We start from the raw sequence: 27,728 nt of genomic DNA on the forward strand, positions 1-27,728 counted from the left end.
CATTCCGAGTTACAACTTCGAACATTACCAAACCTGAAGAACCTAACTTTATTCAGCACGTGAAACGCTGATTGCGACCTCGTTCTGGACAGAGGCATAAACGTCTTAGTAGTTTTACACCAACACAATAGCGCAATATCAGTGCTATATTTCATTCTTATTCTAAATTTTGGTTTAATAATATTATTTAATATTGCATTAACCAGAAAAATAGTTTAAATGAGCGACACCATTTAAATCACCCATGTATACACAATTTCGAACAGTTGGGGTGATCCTTTACCTTAATATTCCGTAAACTATTGGTCGAACCAAAACGTTCTCCCGAAATCTATGACATTGAAGATGATAGGCTTACTGCGATTGCAAATTACAATGACACTATACAAGAGAAATTCACCTAACAAAGTAGCTCCCAAACCGTGCCTCGCGAGTCTCTAGCGAGCTAATTAAAGCTGAGAGGAAAGTACGAATGGCTAGTTTGGACTTTTATTTTATGAGCGTTCATGTAAACAACAAAGCATACGTACTGCACTGATTAAATGTGCATATACCATAGGACTTTTACCCTGTAATTTAATGTTAATTAAGTCAATTTTCTTTAAAATGCCTCGTGATTTGTGTTACAAAAAGTAAAAGTTTGGGAATCTCTGCTTTGATACTGTGAAAATTATTAAGTTGCGCGTGTTACCTAATCCCTTAGCCACTATACATCGCACCTATCACTCGTTGCCGACTTAAACTGAACATATGGCTTGGGTCGATAAAATCAATGAAAATTCAAATTTTAATGAAGTCAAATTTCAAATTATTTATTTCGCTCGTAGAATTGATTGGAAAAATTAGGTTTAATTTGAAACTAATGGAAAATCTGAATAAACCGGTTTAAAGATAAATTAAGAATATTTTTACTCATAAATGATGCAAATGATCTACTGCTGTTCAAAATACCTGCGGCAAAAAATATATTTTCGTATATGAAATATATATCTAATATACTGAAACATAGTGTTAAATAAAATAAAATTTCACAGATATCGCAAAAATGGAAAAATACCAGGGAGAACTTTCTTTTTTTATCCACTAACATGGACGAATCACAGTATAATATTATTATAGTATATTATTATTATCATCGTATATTATTATCAAGGAATAGGTTTCTGCCTGTTGTGGCCCTCATTTTTATATGTCGAATACTGGCGTGACAATTTCTCATATGAAAGTATTCTAAATACTCTACGAAATCCTGTCAATTATTCGATGAAGTCGTCATTCGATTCGTGCTGTACCTCTGGTCTGAAATGATATTACCTTAATTTTTCTTTCTTGGGTTTATGCCAATGCAGTGGTGTTTAAAATTTAGTTTATTTTATAGGTTCTAGAAACGCAGAGACTGATGTATGGGAAGCTACTAGGTTAGGAAATGCTGTAATCAAAGATTCACTTACCAATAATTAGAAATAGGAAGTTTGACTAGGTCGCATTTAGTAACTGGCAAATAGCGTAACTAGTGCGCTGGGTGGCCTGCACGATATCAAACAACCGAAAACAAAGTATAGGTTTTAGTTTTGTTAAACTTAAGACGCTTTGACGACGAACAATATTTAAAGACTGCACCGGACATAACTAAGCCTTAAGTAATTAATGAAGTGAATTAACTTATCGGGCCACGTGCATGTGGTGCCAGCGGGCTTGGCACATTCGCCAGGTGGCCCCAGGGTGATACGCAGTAACTCTCTATTTTTATTTGTTCCATTTAAATGGAATACCGGTTTCAGTATTATTGAGTTTGAATGCAGCTGGGATTTCCGCTCTCATAAATATAAGAATTTCATATTTATCACGAAGGAGAGAAAAGTCGAGTAGACGGCTTCATTATATGGTGAACAATGTCCTCTCGTCCGGTTACCAATCCATGTCGGGTATGGGAATATTTAGTCAATTGATTGTTTCAGTTGCATGGACTCGTGAAATACGAATCCTATCCTTATATTAGGTAGTAGGGCCGTGACGAGGCCAATATGATTCAACTATTCAACATTTACCTGCTGCTCAGGTGCAAGCGGAGGTTCTCTCGATGAGTTGCATTTGAAGCATAAAGTTCTGGATATCCTATTTAGGAAGTTATCCTCGCCATCTCGTGACGTCATCGCTATTACCTCACTAACCATGTGCCCTATGTCATATGCGCCTATGATTATTCTAGAACCAATCACAAATAAATAGTTCATGAATAGAATTACTCGTCATGAGATATGTTTTCACGCTTGCACTATGAACAAAGCTTGGCGCTCCAGAAGTATGTGTACCAATATGGAGGTAACTAATTCTGTTTGCATACTTTACATCAAGTTGTGTAAAGGGACTAAAACCTATGAGTCGGGGTATATTCACTTGACTAACACAGACAGTCCCCGAACTCGTAATAGAACTAAAACAAGAAAAATCGGAATAAAATTATGCCCCAACCCTGACCTGGCACACATACTACGGGAGTACCCAAAGCTCTGTCTAAGCTCTCACATAAGAATAAATTGCATGAAACAATGTGCTTAAGATAACAGTAATACTCAAGCCCGACCGACCAGCTCGGAACGCTTGTTCTTGTATCTTTTTGGCCTATGATAGCATAATTCTGTCAGACAGCTCATGATAATTTGCTATCAGTGCTATGGAAAAATTTACCATCGACTTGAAGTTACATTTGGAAAACCGACTCCGGTAAAAACTGCCAAACTACGACTCCCCAGCCTTACTTGTAATAAAGACATAATTCATATTGTAGTGAAATCATTTCTTTCTATTTCCTAAACATTTGCCAACTTTGCTACATTTGAGTGATAATTGCATTAATTTTAAAGTCACAGAGTAGTAAGATGGTGGATCTACATGAATCACTTGGGCTTTAGTAAATCACGATAGATGCGTTGATTTGTTTCATTCTCGTATGAAAAATAATACTATATTTGAGCCATTAAACTTATTCTACTATGTTTATGCTAGTAACGTACAGCTGAAACAAATTAGCTCAAATTAAAAGTCAGGTTACCATTGTTTCTGACATTGCAATATCAATTTGTCAGTCTGAATAAAATTCCTACCTCAAGTGATATCTACGACCTTATCAATACTGAGCATCAAGCTACTCACGATATGAAATCCCTCTACCTCTCATATTTCTATGATTTAAACCAAAAATATCAAAAATTTACGATAAGTTCGGTTGATATACATTTTAGAGGCCATTTAAAATCCTTCCTACTATAGGAAAAATAAAAGCTGCTACGTATATATATCCAATACCCATTCATTTTTCTGATAAACATTCTAAATTCACAGTAACTCAGCATAATTACAGTTACCAAACAAGGCAAAATTTTAGGTGAAAGATCCGTGAAGCTACAATTTCGATGATGCATTAATATGTCTAATATCACGATGCAGTTAAACACAAAACCTTGGCTGTCTAAGACTATATTGATAAACTCTACAATGTATATTTTGCTTCATAAAAACAACATTATTTTGACGCATTCGTCTGCCGAACCTTACTTCCGCGTAGGTATGAAATGAAAATAAGCGAGTTTTAAATTCAACACAGATGCCATGTAGAGAATGGCTATTCTAGAGATTTAATTCTGCTTTTCGAGCTCGACTTGAACGAAACTAATTGTCACTCAATTCGAAATCTAACTCTAATTGAATGTATTGGTGGATATTTCATGTTTAATCACATAGACTTCTTTGAAAATTTCGATGCTTAATGACAAGTAATATTTTTTCGCATCTTCTTTCACTTTTAAATGCCATTTTTATGTTTTCTTTTACATTCTGTGTGTTTAGTGCGAATTATCTGCATTGTAAAAACAATGGTTACTGGTGTATATACCACAGGCGGTTCCACCTGCATAAATATACGCCGTCTAACAAATCTACGCGAGGCTAACACCGATTTATTATGAACTCCTGGAATTTGGAATATTTGTACTCATACTAAAACTAACACCAGCATAGACTATACGTCTGCCACGTTAAGTGGCTTTCTCAATAAACGCGACGTTCAAGCTTAACTCTTGATTATACAAAAATAACTCTTTGTGACGTCAGTATCCTAAACGGAAATCGAATTATGTCGCAGAAAAGTAAAAAACTTGTCTTCTGCATGTCGTCCAAGTGGCAGAGTGCGACCTCATTTGCCATATCTTTTAAATTATTCAGGACTTGGAAATAGAGCATTTACGACTGTAACTACAAACGTCAAACGAACGTTCAATAAAACATCGATTTCCGTTCCCAGTAGCCGCATGTAAATGCAAAACAATGTAAATTTAACTTGCATTTTGGCTGGTGTACTGTACCAACCGCAGCGTTTAACCTGACCAAGTGAGACCGCGAAACTACTGAAACTCCTTTCAATCACCATAGAATCTGAATTACGCTGGTATATATTTATTCGACTTTATTTCACTAATAAAATCCGATATTCATTACAACACAATACAGACTCCTATGTAATTGCTGCACAATAACGAAAATATAGCATATATATATAGCATAATTTCTTTATATTCGTAAGATCCATTAGCGCAAAGGCATAGGGGAAGGATAGGTCAATTGATTGTTACTATTGCCGTATTATTCCTCGACTGCGTAAAGAAAATCGATGCGTGTCCGTCAAAGTCCGATTACGTAGGGAATTTTAGAAAAATCGTAATTCCACTGAAATTTCGTAGTATTCACAACGGCATTATAATGTGTTGGCCGAGACTCTCTTTGCACTTTTCTCCCGTTTGGGAAAGGTTATTACTAGCTTCAAATCCAATGTTCTTAATGGCGGTCATTTAGCATAAAACATCAAAATCTCAAGAATTTTCTTTCCAATCTAATGTTGGCAGCGATGTTGTGCCAATATAGCTAAGTCGAATGCTTCAACCGCTAGGCCTCGTACTGGCATATATGAAGTAATAGTTTCTTCTCGAGCACAATATGATATATTTATGCAGAGCGAAACCTATATCGAAGTTTAAATAACAAAAAAATAGTAAGCTCACTCTCCCTAAATAAAAGTGAAGCCTATGAAAGCCTGACTATTTATTTTCAACTTAGGACTCGATTAAAACATACATCGGGCTGTTTTCGAATAATTATGCTCCTGGTACAATGATCGAGTTTGGCGTCAAAAACAATCCAGCAGCAATAGTTTCGGAAATCGCTTTGTTTACGGTTTTATTCACTGTTAGGTCGAAAGTTGGTTTAGGCAAGTATTAACATCCCGCGTACCGGCTAACCTATTCTCTGTGGCCATATTTGCATTCCAAGCGAGTCTTTTTCTTGGAAAATCTAAGACGTTTCTACGCGTGCGAGATTCACATGTGCGAAATTAGTTCGTAGTTGCTTGAACAATGCAACGAAAATTCTCGTCACAATTGAACCAAAACTATTGCTTGTACAGTTTCTACATTACCGCTAAGGAAAAGGAACCATTGGTATGTATATGGAGCTATGAAGGCGGGGCAATCAACCCACCTCGATTTAATAGTCCTAGCTAATAATGACCTGGATATTTTGTCACTACTGAAATAATTTCAAGTTACAACAATACTTCCCAGCGAAGCGCTTTATTATTACTGTGCGCTACAATTTCAACTCGTTTTTTTTTCTCGATGGGCAAACTGTACCCACTATTTCGTGTTAGAAGAAACGCAATGGGTCGGAGACGTGTGAAATGCCATCCTATAACTCAATTTTGAGTGCTACAACGGTCTATAATCCTACCGGCATGATCAACAAAAGTACCGAGGCAGTTACCGTAACCATAAGCCATCCGTTGAGCTCATCAGATAACCCACATAAAATTTGAGGTGTGACCGTGTGTCGCCAGAGAGCCCAAGGAATATTTAAAAGCAATTAAATGATCAGCCTACTAAGAGAATATATATGTATGTGTATTTGTCTAAAAATGTAACAGTATCTACGCAATAAATGAATGGACATTAAAACAGACAAGGGATACATGTACAAGGATCTGTTCGCCTAAGACACAATTGTGCGACACGTACCTACAGCAACGTAACAAGTAGAAAAACGGTTCGGAGCCGCTGCGTACCAATAATAGTACAATGTGCCTGCATAAAAGAGATATTTCCAACAAAATCTTTCCAAATAAGAATCTACCGTAAAGCAAGTCACAGATCAAAAATCCGAAACATTAATTTTCTCATGCAATCAGAAATTTCACTCTGACAAGCTCAGGCCAAGGACGTATTGCCCATATTTGGCAATGTGTTGAAACAAATATTTCTTCTTCCCTGGGAATCAATACTTTCAATTAAAACTAATCCGTTACGTACCGTTGCCAGAAATTTGTCCATCATTGATTGATTATCCGAGCATGTTAATTACTAATTGATATGAAAAGACTGAAATAAGGAGAAGTGTGAAATGAATATGAGTTAAAAACAATAACAGAATAGAAATAGAAAGAATGTAATGCAAAGGAATTTGAAAATATTGAAATTTGAAAATGATTAAAAATACCGTTTTCATAGACTTTGCTATTTATATTGTGAAATCACGACCATCCCCAAATATTATCGAGTAAATTTAAAAGATATTTATTTCTTCTCGATATCGAAAATAACGTTTTATCTCAAAACAAATAATTCTATTTAGAATATTCGGAATCGAATCTAATTGTACAACATAATTATGGAATAACAAACAATTCGGATATGAAAATCTCTAAATAGAAGCTTGAAAGCATAGATGCGCCAAATGTTTCGGACTACTTTTCACTTCCATTTCTTTAGGACTCAGTTAGATGAGCCGTAAAGTTTCTTTTTATATTGTCTGTTAATTTTCAATACAAGTACAATATAGCAGTTTTGTTTGGGCTGAAACCTTATTTTTGTTCATTTTCATAAATACTGCTATCGTCATCTGTGTAGAGGAGGCCAGGGTTAGTGGCAAATGTGCCTAGAAAATAATAAAAGTATGTTCAAAGTATTTGGATCTGGACAGCAAACCTACATTCAACTAATTTGAAAAGCTTTGACTGGACTATGTCAGTGCCCTGAATCGGGATAAGTGATTATACATAAAATACTTTGACCACAACCAGTTGATGTTAACAAACTATAGGAAATCTCGAAATTCCAAGTGTCCCACTTGAAATAAATGAAATCCTGCATTATGAGAATTTTTTAACTTGTTGTGTACATATGGAAAATAAATTTTTGTGTGACTCAGCTAGATGTCTGAAGTCGGTTATAAGGCCCACCGACGAAAAACGTTGCGCATCCCTGATTTAAAACACAAAACCAGTTTCCCTCGTGGGATTCTAACGAAGGTTTTAGCCCTTAAACATTGCAATCTCTTGATTCTGAAGCGTGATGGTCATCAAATGCGAATTGCACCAGTAGTAGCTTACTGCATTTGGTCTGTTACTAGTACTGGGCTATACTTTATTGAATTCCACATGCATTTCGACTCACTTTAAATTATAGCACTAAATTCTGCGTTCTGGTTTTTCAATAGCTGAGTATCGCAATATTGTGGATCAGGCAGGTTATCTATTGAAATTCATTTTACACATTCGTGGACAATAAAATATACTATAGCCTCCCTAATTGTTCAAATTTGATAAGAATAACACTTGACAACACGAGGTAGACATAATCACTTGTGCCATTCCGATTCAGCAACCTCGAACGTTTTACCCATTCAGCAATATATATTCTCGATTTGCATGGCAGGGTTCGCTATATGACTAAGTCGTCTTTTCCACTCTCCTCCTCCCCCCACTAAATGAAACATAAAACCATTCAACTATGCCGATAAATGTGATTTGGTTTTCCTAATCCGTCTATCCGGCTTTTCTATTTCCATTAAGATGAAAGCGATAGCCCTAAATTTTTGGCACTTGAAGTGGTAACATTTAATTCAGAAAGTGATTTTGGTAAACTAAGTCGAGTTTGGCCTATTTAATCAATCCAAATTCAATTTTAAAATACACAGAACTTAAAAATCTAGCTTTTTTGGTCACTCCCGGGTATCTGAATAAATACATATTTCTACTTTAACCTAAAACGACTCAATCTAATTAACAATATTCAATAAAACAACTGCTATTAACTTTACATGAAATCGATGAATTACCATAATATATTTGTAACGGTACGTAATATACAAAAAGATATATCGTGAAAAAACAAGCATTAACAGCCACTACGTATTTGATATTTCAACATTAAAATTGCGTTTTATTTATGGATATTCTGCATCACGCAGCAGTTACTGCTTTCTATTCGTTACGCCCGATATGGCAGTCAGCCATAATTTCATCCTGTCATAAACAGAATATTATACAATTTCGATCGAATTCAATTTTGAAGTGATTTGCTGTCTAATACGTTCGAGGAAAACAAATTTATTGATATTACAAAGTCCTATTATTGATCCTAGGTGGATTCCTATCTAAACTCGGTCGATTACGTTCTACTGTACGTTGTTGTTTTCAATGTTTAATATGCATTAATTTAAAATGCCAGTAAAAGTTACAATTTTTTGCACAGATCACTTCACACCGCCTCGCCAATTTGTGAAAATAATCTATCACCATATCAATCAATACTGTTACGTCTATTGCCAATATCTTTGTTCATAATCATTATAAAAAAAAGTATAAAGATAATTATTCTAAATAAATTTATATTTCATGTGTCAAAATTTAGGTAGTAACTCGCGATTGCAAGATAGGACGTTGGTATATTAATTATGTTGACATTATGCTAAAGACACCGGGTTCATATCAATGGAGGCAACCAGACTATCCGTACCCGTAATCTTACTTCCTAACCTCGTCTAAACACACAAATCCCCAGTTACATAAAAAAGAAACGCTAAACTGCGGCCATATTTATTTTACCAATGTGCACCAATCCACGAATGTTACCAGAAGGCACTGACTTGCCCCCTTGCAATACATAAAACTTCACTGCGTAGTCTTTGGTTTAATGAATATATATTCACTTTTCTGTGGTATACATAAGTCTAATTTTTGTCCACGTACGACATTTTTCGTTTTTATGCTGCTGAAATTGGAAAACTTTCTGATAGAATAACTATAGCGCATTTAGAGAATTGTATACGTAGATATATCATTGCTTTTAAGTAGAAGCCTCCATATATCTGGTCGATGCCTAATAATAATTATTATGCAGGTAGTGTTATATTTTTGAAGCAAATAAACATACATACGTTAGTATATATCATGTCCTGAAAAGTGTTTCTCAATAGAAAGTCAAACTAGCCTTATTCTGGGCAATTTCTATAAAAAATCTTTCACACTTACCACCAACGACCAACCAATTAAACTCCTGTTAACGGTTTACCGATTCTAAATCCGAAACCACGATCTGCATTTTATCGCAACATTACTCAACCGAATAACGACATAAGTACATCGCGTTGCCTTTAGCCAACAACGTACGGTATTTAACGAGGAACGGTCACAGATGGACCATACATAGAAATTAGGTAGAAGTATCCGCCAAGCTCGATAAAATTATGGAACGAATGTTGTCGTAAAATTGACTCAACTGCGCCATTTGTTTGCCCAAGCGAAGGCGATGGCTCTTGAAAATGATAAATTAATAAACAAGTGACAGTTTTACTCGCTTCGATTAAATTTTTTTATGAGCCAATTCGTACAATTGCTCCGAATATGGCTCCACATCAGCAGATAATTTAGCGAACTTGTATGTATGAATGTGTGTTTATTCGTCACGTAATAGTGGGAAATAAATAAATTGACAATTAATATTATTTAAGACGGGATGCATGCACAAGACCTACTGGCCTAAAACATAAATGTGCGGCACGCACCACTTTGACAAATATAAAACAAAAAAGTTAGATTAAATATGTATAGTATGGCCCTTTATATAGACAGTTGTTCAAAGTGGTAAGCTTCTTGAATCGCCGCTATGTTACCAGTTTAACATAGCTTGCCTATTCTAAGTGACATGGTGGCTTAACAAATCTCATGCATCTTAAACCACCGTAACTGCTGGTTTTGAGAGTCCCCTGATATAGCACAATTGACACGAGGTTCATAGCTTTGAGACAGGACGTAGACTCATGAATAGGTTCGCTAAATTGCTGGGGTCCGTAGGTCTTTACGTACAGTAGTACTAATCGCTTTAAAGATTTTAAAGCTGACCAGTCTCCCTGTTTTAGCAGTACAGATTTGCTACAGAATTGACTGAGACAAACTCATGGCAATTACTGAACTCATCCATCTATCCTGGCGGTTTCAAACTCATGAATCTATGGCATCTGGGGGACAATGGAGATTGGACTAGTTAATTAAATATTTCTTGTAAAAAGTCTGAATTACAGCCAACCTGGTGTGTTTATTTAATCACATACTCGCCATGAATGGAATTTTTATAAACTCGTTTATTTAGGTACGATTTATCCCCGGACCATACCAGGTAATAATTCATTTATAGAATACCTTTTACGAGTTCTATATTAAACGTTTTACGATTCATAAGGTTTGCGTTTCCCGGAAAAACTAAAATTTATTTCGTCTATGTTTGCGTGAGCGTTCATATTTACAGTTATTCTGCCGCCGTACCTAGCAGAACTTTACGTCGAGTTGTGACGTTTTTAGATGATTTGAACTCGCCACCTTCACAGACACTTGGACGTGATATATATAATGGATAACATGTTATTATTGGGCACGAAGTGTACCCATGGATCGTTTTGTTATTAAATTGTTGTTGTTCTTGTCGGTATTTGTTTTTGTTGTTATGAAAAAAAATCGCCTCTCTGTTTGATTACTGAACCAGTTGAAATTTTCATTGGTTGAATATTGTTGTTGTTACTAGAAGGTTATTGCTTTTATTTATTACAAAAATTTCTGTGGATCCTATGGGATTCGTTTTTTGTTATGTGCGATGACGTCTTCAAAATTAAAAAAATGCGCACCTTGTGGCGGTTCCGCGTTCGTTCTGGTGGTTAGGCAAAGTTTGAAAAACTATGGTACCGGTAGTTAGTTCACTGTAAAATATTAGGTACCCGTACTATTCCGTTTTGGCCATAAATTTGATCATCGCTCTCTTGTTTATCGTATTATGACCGGCAATCAAACATCTTGTGTGGCTATCTTAAAATCAAACCGGTATATGAGGTTTTCTCATCCTTCCCACAACATATATACAATGTGCCACATGACTTGGTGAATATCTATCCAACATCTATATACAAATTTACATCTTGAAGTAAGACTTTTGACAAATTCATCATTCCCTTTATATTTTTATGACCTTTATTGATGGCTAGGTACAATTTTTAGTTGTAACTTACGAGAGAATTTCATCCACTTCTATGCATATTTCACGTACCTCATATACTCACTCCCGACCTAAAAAATTCGGGCATTCAAGAGGATGCTTTACTACAGCATTGGTCGGACCAAAAGTGTTAAACATCTTCTAAATATGTCTTACTAAATATTCTCACTCGAAACCACTGTGATAAGACAAAACACTGATGAATAAATTATACGAAAACCGCCATCTTGATCTCTTAGCAAGGATATACATTATTAATAAGCTCAATTTAAAGTAACTCGAGTACACAAATGATATCTTCTTAGATTACCCAATACACACAACGATCCCAGCTCGAATTATCCGTCGTCGATCGCTAATCTGCTGTTGTTCTGCTTATCCACTGCAGGCTATCTTGCACGCAAGCGAAAATTTACAAAATAAACTTTGCCTATGGTTACTCGGATTGATCTTCTATTTTTAAGTCGATTTTGGCTTTTGTGGTCGGGCTGGCGTTTCAGTCTGATTTTGAATTCAGCAAACGAACAGTGTTTCCAAGAATTGAAATAATTCAGTAAAATTTTGAGCGTGATATCGAGCCCACGTGACTCAGAGGAAATATTTAAAAAAATAGCGGCTCCATCATCATTCGATTGATTTGAAATTTAAATCTATTTCTCGCGTAAAAAGTGGAATCTCATGCATTTATTAAATAACCACCGTGCTTCGCACATTAATTGGGCGTAGTATAACAATCAGGATGGGCTTTTTATATAATCCATGACCGATAAGGAAATATAAAACAAAACAATAATACGATATTTATGTTATATATATGAACAATTCTTATAACATTACTAGACTCAAGCATCGCATAAATAAAACTTTTCATTACATTCATTTACAATAAAGGTAACTCTTGTTTCTAACGCGTCAGAACCTGTATTACCGAGAGCAAATGCGTCGTGATTGAAAATTATGAGAACCGCTGAAGTAATAGGTTAAAAGCCTTTATCATCTTTAACTATCTATTCTATAATTTGTTGAATTAGTCAAAAAAATATCAAATTTTATGAAAACTTTTCTGGCTTTTGATTGAACGTCTAGATAACCTGCAACGAAACTTGAACTAACTGAGTGAAATCTCAGCGAGTTGTTTGCCCATGAAATTCCACATAAATATTTTATAACTCTGTGCTAAAGATGTATCTACCGTAATGGAGTGTTCCCATTGAAAATTCTGATTCATAAAAACGTTTCTAGTAAATTTGACGCGTGCAATTCATAACAAAGTTCTGTGAATGTTTTATAAATACCAATTGAATGTGATAATATACGAATTTTCATAATTTATCGAGATTATTATGAACTAAGACGATGTATTGTGAACACTGAGTACAGGGTCCTGCAAGAGACCAAAATCGATAAATCGAACAATCTTGCGTCGGGATTTAAGTATTTTATTTGGAAGAAAAATATTGACCCATTGATCACTAGCTCCGTTGCATTAGTGAAAAGTTCGCAACGCCATTGGAGTGACTATTAAATATGTCGATGATATTGAAAAATAAAACGATTTAGCAATGTGACATCATAATACGCGAATGTGATGTCATAATACAATTGGGAGTAGCTCATTCGTAGGTGACTGAACACTTCTTTTTATTTAAATTCTGTACTTTCAAACCTCACTTAGGTTTTATCTGCTCTCTTGATCCTGTAATTAATTTCCTTCTATTTCTTTTATCTGTTATATTATCGTCTGTTATGCTAGTGAATGAACTTATACTTTGAACTTACAATTAAACTCGTACCGATTAATTAGCGAATTATTACAATGACCGATCGTGATTTGACAATCCAGGCAAAGTTATTTTATTAAATCCTATTTACTTTTCTCTCTAACGCGATTCATAACCTAACACGATTCGGCATACCGGGCTCTATACACAACGTTGAACCTATATTGTTGACAATATACGATACAAAATCTTATGAATTTCACATAATTTTTAAATATTAAAACAAGCGATTTCTTGGTAAACGCGAAAATCGAAATTCAAATTCTGGTTCCCGCGAACATTTTAACACAAAATCAATATTATTACTCCTAATTGGTTATCGATTATTTGAATGAAGTGTAGTTGGCTTAACGCGGCCTTCTGGGTATTTTAAGCGTCAGTGGCTATTTTTAGAAAATTGGAACACCGGTGTACAAGGTTAGGTGATTTAAAAAAAATTAGGAGTGACAACCAAATTGGCAAGAGCTATTTGGAGGAAGAAGAGTTGGTGCAATACGCGCCAGTAAATACCGATTAACACGAGACTTGAGGCATTTCAAGTTAATAAGGCGATCAGGAAAACGACAATGAGAAAATGAATTCATATTATGGATTCAGATAACGATACCAAGCGAATCAATGTGAGTCGCGTAAATTTCCGTGAAAACCTTTTTATACACCTGTATGTCTGTAATATGTCAATTATACCATAAATCTTACTATTTGTCCAAATCTTTACATCAACTTGAATAAATACATAAATTAAATCGAGTTACACCTGACATGGGCAAACTACGTCACGCGGGCCCGCCTGATGCTGCCACAAACATACTAAAACCAAGTTTTGATGTTTTAGCTTAAAAAACAAACTCAAGGAATTTGTTGATATTGCGATTAAATTTAGTTTTGGCACAAGGTTCATTGATTTTCACTTCTGCTTTTGTACCACTGTAAATATTGTTCACAAAATGTAATTTTTCACGTCGCACTTACATGGCCCGCCGGTCTAGTTGGGCAAAATTCTTGAACCCTGGTCCAATAACCTTGCCCACTCCTGGGTTACACCAAAAATAACAAGTTCCACGATCAGAATCTATTTAGAGATGAAACACTGGTAACATCTACGCACGTTTTAACAGCCAACGTCACTGGTTAAACCGCTATCTCACATGTCCGTCACCGGACGAAGTTAATGCGATCAAATATGCAAAACCTCGTTCAAAATTTTATTATCTTCGAAATGACACGGACGGCACCCAATCTCATTAAGAAATGAAGCCGAGAGGAAATCCAATTATCTTCAACAAGTTGAGACTAGTTGGTTATGGCAAATGAAGCCATTAAGAAAGTCTAAAAAAGGAGATGGATGTTCAAGTTAAAAGCGTTGATCTCCACATCTCTGGTTTAAATGCCATTCCATGGATGCGATAAATTAAGTTCGCCAACCTGGAAAAAATCCGGTCTTCACAAAAAGTTAGCTCCTTACGTACCGTTAGATATCAGTGACCGCTTGTTCGGGGAGTTAGGCGCGAATACACATCGTATAAAAAACAAATTGAATATTCGAATCGATTCGAAAATTAAATAGATTCGATATTTCTGAATTTAGGAAGAATTCAGAATAGTTTTATTTGGAAGCAATCAAATCAATATGAAATTAATTACAGTCAATATTCTAAAATTTCTAATTTTCGTTGCAATTTCGAATTAATGTCTTCAAAAATGATAGTTTTGAGAAATTGAATATCAGAATATGTCTGAAAAAGCCTCCATTAAATTTTCAAAAACTATGAAATATAGAAAATCAATAGAATCATTGTTTCCAATTGGGTTTATACGGAACTAACTACCTATCCTTCGTCTTCAATGCCTTTGCGTCAGTAGATGTGTACGCGGATAATGCAATATTTCATTTATTTTATTTAGCAAGAGTAAAGATGACCTGTCTTAAAAATCTGGCTGTACATCAAATTTTTTTATTCTGTAAATTTTCGTTTGGCCAAACTTCCTCAAACATACGTAATTTGCGATTTTATGCATATTTGAACTATGAGCACCACGCTATAGCACCTATATGATATTACTCAGTTGAACGCGAAAAATATAAACTAATCACTGATGGCAATATAATTGTTCTACCCCATAATAATATACACATCTCGAGTTCCATACTTTTTTAACGATTTTTTTAACAGTGTACGATAACGCTGGACTTGAATCGTAAATTAAGGCCAGTCATTTATTTCATGCATTGTCGCAAAATCGATAAATTTTTGGGTTCTGAATAATTTACGAAGTTTATAGATTTTTTTTAGGATTAATTTGTTTTAGATTTATCCCAGATCAAGCGTGGATCAAGTGTAGATATCGTGAAAATTAAACCATGTATTGAAAAATAAAAGTAAAGTTATTTGGTTTTATAGGTAATATGACTTATAGAATCGTTGCAAACCAAATGACCTTATAAACAAAGTCAGCAGTTTATAACAAATATAATTAAAGACAGTCATATAGTAACGTGTCCCTGACAACTTTGCCTTCTACTCAGCCTCTTTATTGTGGACCCCTCAGAATCAAAACGGCTATGTTGGGTTGTTTAGATTTTTTCATCCTAAGTCCATAAATTTTAATTCTGTAACTTTTCAGATGACCAAAGTCAGACTTTAATCAACAACAATTATACAGTTGACAAATTAACAAGAAAAATTGAATCGCGATCAATACTTCGTCCGTATGGGTATGAACGAAATCTAGCGTAGGCTTTACTTTGTAGACTAAACCCCAGAAATAAATATCATTTACTTGCCACGACATCAATAACACTTGGGAATAAAACTGCAATTCAAGTATTTCACTAAACGATTTTCTAGGAATATCTTTTTGTGGGGATATTAGAATTTGTCACGTCACTAGACTCCCTTGCAATTTAGAATTTATTCCAATTCTGGATTTTCTAAATCCTCACATTTACAGAGAAATCACCGTCAAAACACCAACAAATTTTTATGTAGTTAGCTATTTTGAAAAAAATTAATGACATTCGAAATAAACTGTGATGTGCGTATTAGAGCTAACAAACTAACTGTTTCAAACTCCTCTTTTTTTGCCTAAAAATTATAATTTAAGTCAAATTTACGAAGAACGATTCTTATAATTTTCCGAATAAACCTAGCAGAATTAGAATCGAAATTCAAAAATTAATTCTAGAATACGTATCTATTCTGATGCATCTAATCTTATAACTAGACACTCAGTACAGCTGTTAGGACAAGAAACATGTATAATGTCATCGTTATCAAATATAGCATAATAAGATATCACGACTATCGTCTGAACTGAACAACTCCGAAGAAGAATTTTTCAACAGTGCGGATAGAGCAGTCCTTAAAAGTAGGGAATAGAGTGTTGGTATTAGCTTACAGATAAGAAGCATCTTTTAAGTCCACATTTAGAACAGATTTTCAGCGACAGAGCGATGAATTATTTATCTAAAGCCGAGGAGAATTGCTAACAAAGTTCATATGAGTAAAATCGTTAGATGGCGCTGCGCCATTTTCCCGAATCTCATATTTTCATGTGTCATAGTTGATGTGGAGAATGGAATTGAAACATTTAGTTTTAAAAACTCTGACGAAATCAACATTGTAGAAATTTGGTATTCTACCACTTAAAGCAAATACTTTCATTGCAGAAATTTGCTCAAAGAAAATTCACCTACCATCAGCTAAAATTAAAATAGTACTATTAGTAATAAAACAGTATCACGCGGAAGATGCGCCAAGTGCTTTTTCTCAAAGCAAGGTCCTCATCCCAATACTCAACGTTGAAAGACTTTTGATAGTAGAGTGAGTTCCAATCTACCACTGGCGCACAAACACCTAAAGTCAACAGTATCAGAGAAACAGCTTTCCACGGAGCGAATATTTTGGTTAAAAACTCTCAATAAAGCACTTCTGCCCTATGTCATGGTGGGATGGAAACATAAACCAACACTCACGTCTCCATCAGCATACATCTTCTCGTTTAAGTCATATTTTCTTGTCGGCGACATAGTATCCAATGGCCTAGTCGAGGCCTTCAAGTTTTATAATAATCCTGGGTTGATAGCCCGCAAACTACACAGTATACAAACTTAGAAGTCTAGACTATACAACATAGTAAAGTAAATTAATGATAAATTATTGCATTTATTGGTTTATAACAGTGCTCGCTTTTTTCGTAGCAGTGATTTTTACTTGGGCTCGGAATAGATGAGACGGGATTTCCTTATACGGGATTTACACCTGCCCATGTAGCTCACTTCTACCTGCTGGTGCAAATCATGGTTCTCCATTCCGTGGGTCACAAAAGAATTTATGACCAAAGTTTTTTTTATATTTTTTTGCAGAACTCAACATGAAATTATGTGAAACAAATTCCATATAAGGTTATATAATAATTCACTGCCTCATAGCTGTTTTTCTGATGGTTTCGACCTGAACTTGTATTAATCTACGTTTGTAAATCATTGCTATAATTCTTTAGAGTTTTAGTAGCTATTGGCATATCAGTGATCACCGCAACTTTGCTCAGAGATCAGTTTATTTCTGAGTCAGAGTGAACTTGGGTTTCACAATTTCTGAGTGTACTTGCGTTTGGCTTGAAGCCCTCGACCCCAAGGTCTGAAAAACGCGTCTTGGAGCGTTAGGCAGAATTCACTTATCCAATGCTTTTTTCCTACTACTTACATACCCCTATTGCACGGAAAAGTGAGACGAATGGGTGTAAATATCTCGAAACATGATGAAGATGGTATACAACCAAATGCATTTAGAATCACTGAATTATACGCAATATATATATGATATGATCGATCAAAATGAAATGGTATTCGATCAAAGTCTTGCCCTTGCGTAATTTAAGTTATATTCATGCCAAAAATTTAATTTAATTTGCAAATTGATGTCGCCCGAAGTTGTGCGTGAGTCAAGCTTCCGTCTCTTTATGGGACGTTTTCACGCCTTTATGCAAAACAGGAACAATAAGGACAGCAAGGCTAAGCCATGTTTTCTGCCTGGTTTGATATTTAGCCGATGTCCAAAGTGAAGGGCATAGGTTTCAAACTAATGATTTAATTATTCTCATCCCTACATGTAATCGAGCATTTTGTTCTGAACATCATTCTGCGTTATCCTTACCTACAAAAGATTGCCATTCCAGCCATACGCTTAGTTGTTTAGATCAGAAGTTTATTCTAATAGTCCGGTATTTACAGTAATTTCTCTGCTGAACATGTTCTATTTTATATTATAATCTGTATTCAAAACAAAATTTCCAATCTAATAATTTATCTTGCTTCACTCAATTTTGGATCACTACCACACTCGTTTCTGAATATTAGGCCTCAACTCAGCCCTTCTTGCAATCCTTAACTTCATATTTCAACCAGAACCACTAATTCTACTACTACACGGAACCCGATGGATTTTGAAATCCCCCTTTTCACGGTCTAGCTCATTTCAAAAAGACTTGAAGATTATTTACAGTAAAACTTTTCCGAAAATAGGAATTCCCGACAAGAAGGCAATATCCACTGAGCATAAGTCGGCCCACGTTTGACCAGGGATAAATAAATAAGGATTGGCAGCGTTTAGTCAGGGACCCCCTCAAAACTTATCTGGCCATAGATTAACGAACGATAATTTACAGACTCTAGATTTTCTCCAAACACAATTGGCCATGGATGAAGAAACGATAATTTACAGGATTTAGTGTGGGCTTCTTAAAATATGTTTGGCCGTGGATGAATGAACGATAATTTAGAGCGTTTAATTCTTTCCCAATAAGACAGGGGATAAGCAAACGGTAACCGAAGAATTCAGTTCAGAGTTCTCCAAACACAATTGGCCGTGGATACATGAATGGTAATTCATAGAATCAAGCATGAATTTTCCGGGGAAAAAAAGCAATTTCCGAACATTTTCTGGAAACCTTTTCCGATTTCAAGTAGTACGCTTTAACTGCCTCATTTGCTCAAACATTTTCCAAGAATAACAACTCCAAAAGTATGTCCTACACGCTTTCATATTCCTGCTTAGTTAATGATAAATCTGGTCACCAACACTGGGCTCCATCTCTGGAGATTCGTCCTGTCGTGCTTCCACAATGCAAGATAATCATATGTCAGCGAGAACATCGAACCTAAGTTGACATCATAGGTTATTACGGATCTCGGGCTTAAATTTTATTGCTATATATATATATATATCCCAGGGTGTAATAGATTGGGCTGGGAATGTCATGCCAGAAAAATTACGTTCCTAACAAATACAGCAGCTCCTCACGTATCAATGCCTACTGCTTATACTTAGGCTCGTTTGAAATAAAGATCTGAAACGACTCATAAAATGTACCTGCCTTACGTACTGATATAGCTAAAAGTTTCTGGCATGTTTGCATGGTTAAGCAACACCATTTAGTCTTATGTAATACCATTCACAACATAACTCACAACATAAGTGTCAAAACAGTGGAGAATAAATTAACTGTCCGCAAAAGGGTGATTTGTTTTACTTACACTGACAACTTTACGCATATCATATAGTAATACTCGTTTCAGTATATACAGTGTGAGGCAATTAGCGGAACCAAAATATCTTTCTATTGCCTATGATAGCTACGTGTGTCAGGGCGGCTGCTTGCGCAGAGCCATATTACAAGAGAATATCCCGTGTAGAATAGTTGTTTTATTAACGACAGTCTCGCTCAAACATTTTGTCGACGTCAATTTGTAGGTCGTGTGACTAATGAACTGCAAGCCTCTTAATATGCTCATTAATCGCCAATTTCTCCATAATCACCTCTTAAGTAGGGCCTGAAGCTAAATTTTTCTGTAATTTCCAAGTAACATTGATCATAGTCAAACCATCGAGACAGCCACCATCAACATGACTGGTAACATGATGGGAGGCAGTAGTTTACCATGTCTTACTACCTTATAGGCTTTCCTCTTTATCCTGCTAGTCTGAAGCTTAGAAATGCCACAGTTTTTGGTACAACTAACTATGCCCACTAAACGAAAATTTAAATTTTTAGTCTACCCGGCCATGATGAAAGCACAACACCAATATACAATCGACACAACAAAACGAATAGTCAAGAGAATATTGAGAAAGCAAGTAAAATTTTGCCGTAATTTGACCGAAACTATATCATAATAGGCACAGATAATCACACAGCCATACAAGTCCATATTGAAATTAGATGTGTGATCCATACATAACCGGATACAGGCACATTTAAATACCCGTGATTAGAAGCTGAATACCCGACAAGGTTGACAATAACATTGAAATTCAAGGAAAGGAATAAATTTTGTTAAACGTATATTAAATGAGCAGATGGCAAGCCTGACTCCAAAGCATAACGGCATTTCAAATAGCACGCGTCCTTGAATTAAACAAATAAAAACAGTGTGGTGTTAATCGGTCATTTTTGTCTACAATGGACTACAGGGGAAAAAAATCAATTGAAAACAAAACCGAATATTTATTTTCATTCTCTGAAAAACACCGACGTTTACCTAAACCTATAAGACTACAAGCCCGCCATATGATCTAAAATTAACTGCAGTAAAACTGTTCCCACTGATGTACTAAACATATTTTGGAACTCCTGAAGTATGCACACCAAGATGGCGCACAGCCTGAACTCAGGTTGTATACCAGATTAGGGTTCAGGTTGTGCGACATCTTGGTGCGCATACTTATGGAGGTCCCATGTTTTTTATACGCCACCATGTTCACTCCTACCTACCAAGGCTACGTACAAGCAACTATAGGGCAGCCATATACTACTGCATATATTTATATATATAAGCACACAGTCGCTGTTCGAAGGGTTGCTAAGTTACTCTTATTCATTTATATGGGTTTGCAACTTCTCTAACGAAAATAAATAAACAAGTTCTAGAATATAACCAAACATCTAAACCAAACACTATATATAGTGAAAATAAATAAACAAGTTCTAGAATATAACCAAACATCGCTGAATCGAGCCCTTCTTGTACTATAAGCGCCGAAACGCAGACCATTGCAATGTATCACAGGTCATTGACCTGGCAGACTACATGATCTGGCATTCCCCGCCATTAATTTGATATGACAGCGACTTCCTGAACTTGTTGAAGAAATTTGCCCTTCTAGATCTTGATTTGTAATTTCAAAAATTAATGTGGTCTACCATTTGGTCTGCATACTTGTGTCCTAGGTTAAAGACATAGGCTTCAAATCATGGAGTCAGCATTCATGATATGCTCTGGGTTATGGTAAATATGGAACTCCAGGAACATAGAGTGGGATTCATGATATATTCTGAGTCAGGATGGATATATAGTGTTAGGCATAGGTTAGAGTACACATATGAAGTGGGATATATGGTATGATCTGGGGTGACCGTGCATTTTAACCCACGTATATTGGAACCCATACATTTGCACCTGTCTATCCGCGGGTTCAATCTACATGCGGGTGCTAAAATCCATGAGTTAGGGTTAGTATGGGTTCAAATATCCGTAAAACAAAAATTCATAGGTGCAATAGTATGCAGGTGCAATTGTCGTGGGTTCAAATTACGGGTTCACATGTACGTGGGTTCAAATGTAATGAAACTATGATCTGGATTAGGGTAGGCATAGAATTATAGGCAAATGGTTGAAGTAAGCATATATGGAGAGGGATTCGTAGTATATTCTGCGTTAGGATAGACGTATAATAATTTAGGTGCGCGGTAAGTGCAAGCATATGAGTGGTATTTATTCATGATACTCCCAATAATACACTTATCGAAAAGTTGTCTCGTCTGACCAAATACATGCCCAAGAAATTTCAAGCTTCGTATACAATATTATTCTTCGGTCTATACGTGATCCAGGGCTATCCCTCACTATATCTGACTTGAGTTGTTAACCAAACGAAAGGCCACGGGATTAGACTCTTCTCCCGTTAACAAATTCTTAACATATTACACAAATCCTTACTACCAAGCTAAGCCATAAACTTCTTGTCAACTTTGTCGAATCATTCGCATTTTGGTAATTACGTCCAACTAGCCCGAGGCGACAACACGACCGAGCATCAATGATATCTCGAATGGGATAAAAATAGAACGCAGTTTCCAAGGAAACGGAATAAAATGTCCCACGACACGACAATTATGATTATTGATCGCGATTTGTAGACAAATATTGTTTCACCTTATTTTGCAACAAGTTTAGATCGATTGATACCAATTTAGCTTTTAAACGACATACCAGAGTCAATAGGTATTCCGTTTTTTCACACGACGGTTCGGCTTTGCCTCCCGATCCCGAGTGGGTGAGTGGTCATGGGATATATAAACTGCGGTGTCAACATAGTGAAGTCCATTGCTTGAATCACTAGTCTGTCGCGCCAATTATTGATTTTATGTAAAAATTGGCTTTTTTGAGGTGTAGATCTGATTTAATTCAAATTGCAACTGAAAATTGTCTTTTATGTAGACAACAAAATGTAGCTCTGTTCTTGGTAACGGTAAGCATAGCTCACAACGCGAGACCTTGTCTGGCTTGTGATACCCATGTAAATTCAAAAGGTTTAGACTAGGGGTCGGCAACCTACGAGTGAAATAATCCGGCTCGCGACGCCTCACTGAATTATAGTAAAAAAATGGCTGTTTTGACAATTATATTTTTTACGTAATAAAATTTATTGTTTGATTCCCATTTATATAAAATGTTTTCATCCAGTGTCCCATTTATTGATGTCCAGAATGTACCAAGCGTGATGCATTAAAAGTGTCACATTAAATGTCATTTGTCATTTTTCCATAAGTAAAACGAAGAAGTTGAGTTCACGAGTTGTTGCAGTTTTTGCGTGCTCAAAATTTAAAATTTCCACTTCTGATCTGTGTGAAAAACTTGTGATTAATCGGCCATCCGTTCGGTTTAAACTTTCTAAAAATATGTGCGACCTGCGAAGACTTGCGACTCTTAATTTTAGCCCGCGAGTGACAAAAGGTTGCCTGCCGACCGCTGGTTTAGACCATATATGAGAATATTAACTTTTAAGTAAGAACGGCGGGCGACGATTATCCAGTATAACCTTGTACAGAGATCAGTCTTCTTTTCTTCAAAGTACGTGCCCTTTGAACAAATCTTATAAAAATAACCATTTCATTATGGTACTACTACGATACCCAAAAACGGTCAGGTCTAACCTGCCTTTCTACGATTTGATCCTAACCTAACTCAGAAAAAGTGGAATACGGACAACCGCAGCATCAACACTAGCATATTAGAATGATAATATACTGACTTGCCAAGCTTCAATAATATTTTGTGGCGGAATCGTTACAATATTATACCCCGTATATTCAGTCACAAACCATAGCTAATGCTATTGTTAGCCACAAACGCTCACCTGCATCGCCACACGAACTATATTTCCTCTGTAGTGGTTGCTACTATTGTGCAAACTCGGTTTGGCAGTATTACCGTCTATACGTGACTATATTGTACCGGCAATGTTCTTGTCGATACGGCACTATGCGCTAACACGCAAACTTACTGGAAACTCATTTCTAACTGTCTCAATGGTTTGCAGATAAGAAATAATCGATAGATAGCTGTCTACGCTGATTATAAACTTCAAAATCCTTCTCAAATTTGCTGTTTTAGACGATGCGAGGCTGTATGGCTTAATCATTAAAAAGACATTATCACGTTACAATGCTGTTCAATGCATAACAAACATTTCACCTTGTGAAAGCATAATGATGTATTGCTAAAACAATATTATGACGTACAAGTATAACATCGTCACCTAACTTTTAAATAGCCACAACAAGTTGTGAATATGACTGGTTACTTCTACAAAATCACCATTCAATTTTACAACTCTGACAAAATCCTATTAGGTTGTCATATACACAGCAGGTTTACTTTAGAGTGTTTAGACCACTATAAATGGAAGGCATTGCCAACCAATGACAGTATTAGTTTGATTCTATTAATGATATTCAGGCCATTGAAAAACAATATATCGCGCTGTTTTAGCTACCGAAAAGAAGTGAATGGTAAAATTGAAAGAAATCGCACGCATTTATTTCTATATTGAGTCATTTCCTTTTGATTGAGTGCGTGGAACTTTGCCGAAAAATAATTCTCAAAAATAGCATGCACATTCACAAGCTATCATTGGAGAAATTATACCTGACGCTGTCGATTATAAATTTATTAACTGAGGCCAGAATTATTATTCTGTCATAGAATATGACCTCATTATATAAACTCAATACTACTACTGATAATAATGAACTCTGGCTTAAACAAAGCCATAAACATGCCTCTCTTTGGCACACTGGACCGGAAAAACCGCCAAAATTGAACTCAATCTTCAAAAGCTGGAATATTTTGACAACGTGCATGATCATCTCTGAAGAATTAATACTTAAGGACCATGTCAAAAATTTAATTTTCTGTTGCTGATTTCAACTTAAAAATTACTTTTAGACTCAGGACAAAACTTTAAACATAAATTTAAGACAAATCGGAAAATAACTCATTCGTAGCCCCAAATCTCGCCTAACAGTTAAAAAAACTCAATTTATACGGTTAGAAGAGAGTTTTATTTGCTTTACGTTTCTACGATAACAAATGACTTAGAATCAAGTTTCGGTCAGAATTTCTGTTACCGTACTTCAAATAAACACCCAGCTGAATTTACAGCCTGTGACGGCGCTATACGCAGTTGGTGTAACAGATTGAACTACAGCGAAAAGTTATTAAATTTACTTATTTTTTAGTTTCCTGAGCGTACCTGATATTTTTAGAAGTTTTCAAAAACACGCGTCTCTGTGTGTGCTTCCTCACAGTAATATACGTCACTTCCTGTGTCTGTATCGTCACAAAACCGTGGGATCGCACTATTATTGCACAACAATTCCGCCTATGAATAGTATTGAACATGACATGGTTGCCCTTCTACTTCCAACTAACGTGTGACTGACTTTATTTACCTAAAAATAACTCTAGCAGACTTTACAAAAATATTCGAACCTGAATAAACTCAGTTTAGGCTAGGTTTGATTTTCAGATTTTTGTCATGACTTCAAAATATGTTTATGATCTGGTCTACAGTACAATCCTATTATATCCAATTGCGCATGGACCATAACTGGACAGAAATGTCTCAATATTACACGGAGTCGCTTGCGCTGCCAGTCATGCCACACTGGGAATGCAACACAAACTTTATCTGGTCAAACTCTAACGTATCGTTATAATGGTTTTCTACAGAGGGGGGTAATTCAAATGACAATTGAGACGATATATTCATTCACGATTAATTGATTTTAAGCTCCCTCTTTCATAAGACAACGCCACGAGAGATCTTTGAAATCATTTCATACTAATGCTTTAAAGACGCTTCTGTCTTGGCATAGATATTTTTTTGAGGGATAATCACCTAGTTTCGGCAGAATAATGTCTTTGGTTTTAAAATCGAGTTCCAATTATGCAAAATTATCGCGCAATTTTCGAGGAAAATCTCTCAAATTACCTGTTGCGAATGAAAGGTCAGAATATTTACGTCTGTAATTCGTGGATGGTATTTTAGAGAAATCTAATTGAGTAAAATCTATCTTCACCAAACATTGGCCGTGACGACAGAAATATTTTAAAATTTAAATAATGGAGGTAGAAATTATAGCAGACACAATGAAATTTAACCAGATTCGTATTTGCAGTGCACATAAGAATTTTTTTAGGAAGGGAGGTAGAGATAGTAGCCGATACAGTTAATGCTCTTTGAATGAGATATATATGGTCGCAGATCAACCAGAGTTCTAAAACGATCTATTTCTTAACGTTCTATAACCAGAATCAAATTTATAATGTTTTTTCTTTGCTCAGAACAACGCTCAACATAAGGAGCCTTATTCAGTGATCAGTCAAATTATATTATTTGCATTTTTTGCATAAATTTCTCTTTTTATTTGAAAAAAAATAAACAATTGACTGACTGACACTGATTATTAAGGAAATATTAATCGATCAAAAATGGCGCAACCGTTCTGGTTTACTACACTCTGAGTAAAATTTAACCTGCAACCAACACAATCGGGTCTAGTGCGCTAACCACAAACTATCGCTTCCACAACTTTCAGGCAAATCACAGGGGTCAAACACTCTATCAAACCGAAAATTTAAAATTAGTTTGACAATGTTGACCCATCTTGACAATTTCAAACTTTTCTAAAGAAGTATTTATCTCATCCAACCTGCAACTCTATCACTTACAACTATCTGTAGTTCTCATTCATAAAAATAAATGAAATTTTCTGAATTAAATCTAATATATGCATAGTTAGGTGCTTGACTCAGACAATGCATAAAACAGAAACATTAGCATGATTTAACGGTAACTAAACGCACGTAAGTATAACAAATCAATTCAGATTTTGATTTCGAACATGGTGGTTAATTAATCGCGCCGAAGACGCCAAAAAATTCCCTCCCAAAAAACTCCCTCTTCAAAAAATACAAAATATGAAGCATGCAAGTAACCGATCTACCATTAAATGACAGAAATTATTGTTGAATTTTTAGTAGTAAGTGTGACGCAACAATTTGACCTGTTTCCTCTATCACTGTACGTTTTAATGCTATATTTAGTAATATATTCCCAAAAATAAAATGGGAATCAGGTACCATAATAACGATACACGTCACAATATTTCGTTCCACTACGCAAAAGGAAATCTGAGATGAGTATTTGCACTTAGTTAATATGTATTTGTAAAAGCGCGGTACTACGTTCCAACCCAATTTAATCTCCGAATAAGCCACTTTGGAAAGACCTAAACCTCTCTGGTTCGGCTTTTTCTACCCAATTTAATATGCCTTAGGTCAGGTGGCGGCAATGAAATTTGAACCCAGATCATTAGGTGCCGAATGAATAGGTGTATGTAAGTGCTATAGTGCCTCTATCGCCCCAGTGATGTGCGCGATAGCGTATTGGAGGCGCAAGTTGAAGAAGTTCGGTTACGATTCCAGGCTTATCGCCTCACCTATGGCCAAATTTCAAAACACCATGTCGAGAAGGAAATATCCCGGCCCTTCCTAAACATTGTAATCTCAGTATGATTACTTGTCGAAAATACTGCAGATAAAAGTTGACCTTTAACCGTATCAATATTTGGGTTCAAATTTAGGTGGCAAACCCGAAAAAGTATCAAATAAGGCAACAACGCATGACCTTCAGCTTTTTCGTTGCCAACAACCGCCTTTCTGGGCATAGATTACTTGTATTGCAAACTGTTACTTGCGTTGTGTTGCAAATGATAAATGGCTGATTTGGAAATTGTCGAAGCGTGAAGTGACAGCAATAATACTATGTGGGAGATCATTCCGATCAGTCGCGCTTCGCTGCTGCCAAACACGAGATAAGACGCTCAATTATAATTACACTACCGTGCTTTATCTCCGGGTGTCATACTTTTGTTTTATGCCAGTAATCTTTTTGGGGCGCCCCCTTCTTCTGGAGAAATGAACGAAACGTGAACTGACAGAATCGGTGGTCTT

General features: G+C 35.8%; 1 protein-coding gene across 6 annotated transcripts in view; it reads right to left on the minus strand.

Annotated features, from left to right (window-relative positions):
* Positions 1–27,728, minus strand: part of LOC120345892 (uncharacterized) — a 42,775-nt gene that overhangs the window by 10,150 nt on the left and 4,897 nt on the right. The window contains exon 1 of one of the 6 annotated variants that reach the window (XM_078115301.1): positions 17,124–17,267. The exons of 3 other annotated variants lie outside the window; for them this stretch is intronic. In XM_078115301.1, the coding sequence (XP_077971427.1) occupies positions 17,124–17,177 (54 nt within the window). In that variant the 5' untranslated portion in view covers positions 17,178–17,267. Of the gene's footprint in view, positions 1–2,048; positions 2,215–6,353; positions 6,423–17,123; positions 17,268–27,728 lie in introns of those variants that run through there. 2 more of the 6 variants (XM_078115302.1, XM_078115300.1) reach the window with 2 other exon arrangements.

This window comes from Styela clava, chromosome 8, assembly GCF_964204865.1.
Source record: "Styela clava chromosome 8, kaStyClav1.hap1.2, whole genome shotgun sequence".
NCBI lineage: Eukaryota > Metazoa > Chordata > Ascidiacea > Stolidobranchia > Styelidae > Styela > Styela clava.